General features: G+C 38.9%; 1 protein-coding gene across 1 annotated transcript; it reads right to left on the bottom strand.

Annotated features, from left to right (window-relative positions):
- Positions 1 to 519: 519 nt before the first annotated feature.
- On the bottom strand, positions 520 to 7,202 carry LOC117456984 (protein sel-1 homolog 3). Its single transcript, XM_034096858.1, is given in 23 exon segments — positions 520 to 722; positions 961 to 1,063; positions 1,173 to 1,300; positions 1,414 to 1,511; positions 1,595 to 1,682; positions 1,779 to 1,869; positions 1,955 to 2,038; positions 2,128 to 2,255; positions 2,358 to 2,531; positions 2,637 to 2,699; positions 2,794 to 2,934; positions 3,145 to 3,264; positions 3,649 to 3,828; positions 3,912 to 4,101; positions 4,711 to 4,864; positions 4,971 to 5,106; positions 5,192 to 5,324; positions 5,429 to 5,490; positions 5,598 to 5,713; positions 5,815 to 5,936; positions 6,033 to 6,159; positions 6,584 to 7,058; positions 7,152 to 7,202. Coding segments are annotated over 23 exon segments (3,054 nt in total). The 3' UTR covers positions 520 to 632.
- Between the last annotated feature and the right edge of the window lie 327 nt (positions 7,203 to 7,529).

Raw genomic sequence — 7,529 nt, 5'->3', positions numbered from 1 at the left:
GTTATGCCAGGTGGAGCATATCTGGGAAATGATTGTTTGTCATCAGGAACAACAATATGGTCAGAATAGATATGCATACTAAACTACATTCCACGTTTTTTTCTTTCTTAAAAACTGATTAAAAGTACACAATTCTTTATTTGTCTCACTCCATCATTAGCCCCAACAAATTCATAATAATTCCAACAAGCAGAAGCAAAGCAATTAAACTTGTCTGCTGGTGTTAATGAGATGTTGAGGGTTGAATGGATTTCGTCTCATGAGAAGTGTCTGTAATTGCTTGCTTGACTTTGGTCCATAGAATATAAATTGCTTGAAATGATCTGGAATACTTGTTTTCCATACTTGGTGAGCAGCACTTGTGTTATATGCAAATTATGATAAATAAAAGACAGATTTTTTTTGGGAACGCTTTTATTCAACAGTAGAATATTTATAAACTCAAAAACGTGTCGGACAAATGGTAAAAACTATATATATTTTTAATAACATTTACATTTGTTCTTTACAGTGATTCGATAAACATATGTAAACTAACACAGAATGTGTTGATGCCGTTGCCGTGCAGGTTGAGTTTGCTGTTTTATTCAAGATTTGTTTGTGTGTAGACCATCCTATGAAGAATGTTGGCTCTAGGTGGGAGAGGGGACATGTCTCCGGAGCATACCAAGGATGATTAAGAATATCATTGGAGTTGCAACTGCTGCAACAGTAGTGGAGAACTGTGGGACATAATATGGCCAATATGTCAACAAAATGTTCACAATATCACAATAATGCCTGTTTACTTTGGCCAGTTATCATTATTGTAATAATAATAATAATAATAATTATTATTATTATAATAGTTATTATCAGCAAGGTACTTGAAATGACTTTTGGTAATTAATGCATTGCTAATTATACTTATGTACTTTCATTTTAAAATTGTTAACCTTTACTTAAGAATATCAAACTTACCGTGATAGCAGTGCTGTAGTCTTTTTGGAAAGATTGAAGATGCACTTTGAAGAGGGCGAGGCTGCAAGGCAAGTATGAATCTGTATCTTCTGAGTCTCTGCATCTTTTGGAAGAAAATATGTAACAGATATATAATTTAGAATAGAAAATAGTGTACTGCAATGCATTTACTGGACATTACCGATGTATAAACATATACAGTTTGAACACACCTTTCGTACAAAGTGCTTAGGAGCAAACTATTGTCTGCCATGTAGAGCTCTGAAAGGCCAAGTTGGATCAATACTGACAGCGGCAGCCTGTAACCCTCTGCAGTGAGAAGGCCAAGGTTGTACAATCCCTGTGGAAGAACAGTATGGCTTTCACAAACACATAAGTGCACTCTCAATAATGAATATAAAACAACATTGAACAAAAATGTACAGCAAGAAAATCTATTTAAAAGAAGCAGACCTGTGGTTCATCCCTTAGTGCTGCACGCGTGTACATCTCTGCTGCAGAACACAGATCTTTCTGCCCCTCACACAACAGGTCACCCATCCTAATAAAGGCTGGAGGGGTGGTAGAATTCAAGATTTTTCTTTTTATGGTTTACTTATGTTTCCAAAAACTGGAAAAAATAAATGTTAGTTACCATGAGGGTCAGGATTTTGACTTTGGATTGTAAGGTTATAATATCTCCACATACAGTTTGATGCAAAAGAAGGATCCAGAAAACCTAACTAGAGTAAAAAAATATATATTTAAAATGTATTTAAAAATGTAATATTTAACAATGAACAAATCAAACCATACTACAGCTAATAGAGATATCTCACCATATTCTGATCACAAAGATATGCGGCATTGAATTGTGCAGGAGGGTACCCAGACTCAGCAGCCATCATGTAATATAACAGCGAGCTGAACCTGTTGAAAAGCTGGCATATTAATTTTCTCCAACTGCTTTGAAGTAATCAGGATCATGGCAAGTGTGAATAGAGAAACAGATTACATGTCACTCTTGAGATTTGAATCCAAGGCCTTCCGTAAGATGCTGCCCAGGTACCCATTGTGTTCAGCGGCCCACTTTGCCCACCTGCAGTCAGTTAAAAGGACACATCAGTCAGGGCATAATGACAAATAATATATGGGAATCTAATTATTTGTTTGAAGTAAGTAGCTAACAAAACAGCATCTGATGGACGTCTGTTGACTTGGCCTGGTATCCCAGTGGTCCAGTAGCTAGCGAGTTGAACTGCTCCTCGGATGTGCCCTCTCTCTGCAGACTTCAGATAGTACTGATAGGCCATAAACTGTCAACAAACAAATTATGTACCTGTTGATACAGTATAAGAACTCAATACATGTATGTAAACACACAACTAGACAATAACAAAAAGCATACTTGAGCTAACCTGGTCTGCAGCTTTTCCTGGGTACAGACCCTGTGAGTGCATGACAGCGAGATTCAGAGCAGCGTCCGGACTCCCGAGCTCATCCGCCTGCTCCCACAGCTTCACCGCCTGCTCGTAGTCCTGGTTAAATTTCTCGTAATACCAGGCCAGGGCATTGATTGCAGGCACAAAATCCTGTGGGATGGAGTAATGAAACAACCAATATATGGAGTGAAAACCCCCAAAGAAATAAATAATACAGTAATTAGTGTTAATGATAATTAATGAATCATAAAAAACTTTTTCCATTGCTTTCTTCAGGAAAGTCAGAGCTTTTGGAATGTCCTTTTGAACTCCATGCCCCTGCAGAGACACAGTTTTAATCAATAAAGGCTCATACTAAATTATCTTTCAGTGGATTGTCATGTTTCTTATGTATATGAGCTGTAGTTCTCACATGCATTAGGACTATGCCATAGTCATACATCAACACAGGGTCCTCCCACTGGACAGCTCCCCGTTCGTAGTGCCTTGCAGCAGTCTGGATATCTGGAGTCACTCCCTGCTGACCCCAGTACAGCATGCGTGCAACTGCTTGCTGAAAAAACAGTTAAATAAAATATCAATCCTCTCCTTGTTCGATTGTCTGTAGCCATTCTTTTACTCTGAAATGCGTACCCTTAATAAACGTAAAGTTTATGAATCTTAAGATTATTTGTTTTATTTTTTATCCCACTTGTTTTTATCCCACTTTCTGTTCTGGTGTTTATAGGTTCAACTTAAAAAGACAAGATGCCAAAACAGGTACCTCTTCTTCAGCTGCTCCCCTGCGTGCCTGCAGTTTCAGCCATTGGAAGATATGATGATGTGTATTGGTCTGGAGACTCAACACCTCATCATTGTTTAAGTAAACAGCCTCAACATATGTCTGAAAAAAGGGAAGACAAATGTAAAATCAAAAGCCTTGGTGCATTGAATACAAAATGTAGCCCTTTTGAGCATTGTAATATTATCAAAGGTGTATAATACTTCTATCTATCTTGATAAAACAGCAACAAAGGTAAACAAATGTATGGAAATCTAAGAATTATAGCCACCATAAGGAGAAACTTTTTCTTATATAATATGTATAAAACAATTGATATCATGCCATTAATTACCATGAATTTATTTATGCAAGAGAAAGTTCATATTGACTCCAAAAATAGAAATCAAAATATTAAGTTCTAAAGAAATTGGACTGCATACTTTAATTTAGAAATCACATTCAAAATGAGCATGCAAACCATATAGTCACATCCACATACATTACCTGCTCTGGTGTGTGATTGTGACGGTCTAAAGTTGTCTGTTTAGCAATGTTTGCATAATATGCATAGGCCAGGTCGGGGTCTGTGGGGAGGCCATGGACACCCTGATGGTGCATGTGCCCAAGATGCAGAAGAGCTAACCGATCATCCTTCTGGGCTGCCATCAGGGCCAGGAGCCAAGCCTATACCAAACACAAGAGATAATATGGCAGAAATGTTCACCACAGGCAGAATATTCTTCTATAGCTGACCCAGTAGCACACACCTTATTGGGCTGCTCCTTCACTCCCAGGCCAGCGCTGTAGAGCACAGAGGACATGTGCAGAGCTCGGTTATCAGCTAAGCAGCCAGCTTGGAGCAGCAGTGGTAATATTCTGCTGACCACTCCAGTGCTGCTCGCTCTGCTCAGCTTATGAAGTGATAAGGAGTACAGTGCTCTGCCCAAAGCTGGCAGGCTGGCTCCTTCTCCTGCAAGTCAGCAAGTGAACTGATTTCAGTGCTTCATGTGGAATAACACATGGATATCATCAGGGAAAAACATTGGGAATACAAATTCTGATTGTTTACATTAGAGAAATGTGTCATTCGGTAAACAATTTCAGCGACACTTTGTTTAGATCACCCTTAACATTTAAGTGGATATCCTTGATGCAATCCCTAAGCTCTGGATGAACAGTGTTCATCGTGAAAAAGCAATTGGTTATCTATTTCAGTGTCGTTAATCCTTAAATTATTTTAGGTATGAATATGACATGATAAATCCGCAAATAATTTATTGCATGCAGGAAAAGTTGTATACATTTAAAGCATCTAAAAATGGGCTCGAGGTTTGACAGAATTTATTTCGGTCAAAAATCTTCATCTACCAATAAGAATTGTAAAAGTGTAATTGTTCCACCCTTGCAAACGAAAAAGTTAATTGAAGATTCATACAGATTTTTAATAAATAACAGGTTCACCGTTTTGGTGGTCAGAAGCTCAAACAAGTCAACAACGTATACCTTCATATTTGTTGTTACTTACCCATACATATATTGTACCAGTGCAAGGTTACTCACTTTTACGCAGGTTATCTCTTACCATGCTTGAAAGCCAGAAACTTGGCCAGGTCTGCAGCCTGTCTTCTATGAGGGACAGCTGCCTCCCACAGCTCGCAATGTGAGTACGATGGTAATCTGTCTTTTCCCATCCACTCATGGAAAGCATCAAAACAGGTGTCTGAAAAGAAATCATGGATAGTTCATTTGCACATTCAGTTGCACTGCAGAGAATATTTAAGATACAGTAACTTTAGCACCATCTGGTGGTTATATAAGCCTACTACCAGACTCTTTCTCCTGTTCAGCCCTGAAAGAATAGCCACTGATTTTAACATCCATCTCGAGACGAAATCGTTGACAGGTCTGCAGCCATCCAGTCAGGTTCAAGGCCCTGATAACATCTGGAATAACAACTTCAGACTGGAGAAGATAACAAAAAAGATCAGTCACAAATGTAGTTAAAGGCTGCAATGGGAAATAACCGTGGGCAGGTGCATTATATTACCATGCTGTACGGTGGTATTCTGTTGCGGTGGTAAACCACTGGCCCAAAATAACCCTCCACACCTCTTATGTATTTCCCTCCACCAATCACAAAATATCCCTCTGTGTCATCGAGCACGACAGCATGACCCATCCTGCAAGACACAACGTGAACATGTTGACCCTTGAAGTGCATTTTCATGTTTGGTATAACTGAATTATGTAATGAATCTATTTGTATTGTCAGAAGTACACGTACACATATTCTTGTGAATAAACTGTCCTCTGCTCTTTATCCATGCGCACCATGGACAGAGTAACCTGAGATGCAAACACATGATTATGAACTACTTATTTGTAGTTTCTACAATTATTCACATACTTTATAGAGTCTAAGGACAATCCTTTGCCAACAGGAGACTACTCACCGTTCTACCATGCAACATCACACTGATTTGGCACCACTCATTCAAAGACACCTTGAATTGAGAAACAAATGCAGAGGATTGCTCTGCCTCTCCATCCATCTGGACGTGTAGCTGTCCTGTACACATGAGGAAATTACTCATGTACGTCCAGATAATAACATCTAATAGTTATTACAGAGAGAATATCTGAGAGGTAATAGAAAAATCCAAATTATACCTGATTCTTTGAGGAACAGTGTTGGTGTAACATAGTTTAGATGGGAGTCTATGTGATAAAACACACCACACAATCTGTCCTGGCAGTTACTGGTCACAAATATCCAGATGGAAAACATACACCTGACAAAAATACAAAGCACATTAAGTTAACCATCCCTAAATAGTATCTGAATAACAGAAATCAAGCTATATTTGGTGTGACTTTTGATGTCTTACCATGGAAGAGAGATGGCTTTAACACGCAAGTACTCCAGAAACTCACTGCTGTAAGAGTCCAGTGTCTTCGTGATACCGAAGCTTTCTCCAGTTGAAGCATACATCGAAGGCAGGAAATGCACTGTTTCTGAATGAAAATAAAGCGTTTTGATTGGGATTTTAAATATATTTGTAAAATCTAAAAACACCACCATCCTTTCAAGACAAGTAAAGCACGACAGTAAAGTGGACATATTATGAAAAACTGACTTTTGTATCGCTTGTGCATATACATATGGGTTTTTGGGGAGCCTACCCACCCAAACACTGTCAATTAGGACCACCCAGTCAGCTTTTTGTGTGCTATGGGTCAGAATCTGTCATATTCAGACAGATGGTATGAGAAGCATGTTCTTATGAAATACAATTACCTGAATGAATCTCCCCCTTAACATGTTTTACACACCCTAAGATAATTAATTTGTATATCTGAATAGTGTGTTCTCTGTTGTTAAATGTTACATGTTAGTTGCCTTTTTCCACATAGTTTGAAGCAAGTTTTCCAACCTTACCTTGCTCCAAAGGGCATTGTTTCTTGGCAGAGTGTTGAGTTAACTTCAGCATTTGTGTACTCCAGGAGAAGCATAGTTGATGCTGCTTTACAGGTCGACTAAAGAAAGCTTTAGGCTGCAAAGTTGCCAAATTCTGAGCAGTGACAGACCCTTCGCTGTCATCAAGTCCACTGTATCTGACTGACGCCAGAAGGATGCAACTCAGCACCCACTGGGAGTCAGGGATAATCCCATCAGGTTGATACACAAGCCAATCCGGAAAGTTCACCACCAGGGTCTTTATTTCAGGGTCACCGGGGACACAGCTCCATTTTTTCAGCTGGAGTGTGGAAGTGATGCCACTTTCGAAATATACAATACAGTCCAGCTGTACTGTGGCAGGAGCATCGCAAGAGTAAAGTATTTTCAAAAGATGATCTGACAGAGGCTCGTCTGGAGGATTCAGGAGTTTCACCGAGTCTAAACCCCAGACGATCTGTTTGAGGCAGGGGGGATTAACACATTATATAATGTGTTTAAATCAAATAACACGGGTACCACAGATAATGAAGTTAAAACCAGCTCCTACCTGCACGAGACAAAACTGACAGATGTATTTGTATAGTATTTGGAAATCCATGTTTTCATTAAACACCCCATTAAAGAGTTTCAAGCTGAAAAGAAACAAGGAGCCTTAAGATCCGGCATTCATCCTGCTCCACCTTATACTTATATTGAACCATAGGTCAATATTTAACAGCACATAGCCCCACCCTCATTGCTATCACAGTGCAGTTTGGGTGGAGCTTTGTTGATAGAGTTGTATGTCAATACTTAACATATAACCACAGGGAAACTGCAATATTTCACCTGTTATGCTCCATCAACATTTAAATGTAAATTACAATTATGTTTGGGGGCAAACTTGTTGAGAAAATAATATTTAGAAGCCAACCTTTGTTGATTT

The sequence above is a fragment of the Pseudochaenichthys georgianus genome, chromosome 13, assembly GCF_902827115.2.
Source record: "Pseudochaenichthys georgianus chromosome 13, fPseGeo1.2, whole genome shotgun sequence".
NCBI classification, from domain to species: Eukaryota; Metazoa; Chordata; class Actinopteri; order Perciformes; family Channichthyidae; genus Pseudochaenichthys; species Pseudochaenichthys georgianus.
Note: the sequence above shows the minus strand (reverse complement) of the source record. Positions and strands in the feature narration are given on the sequence as shown.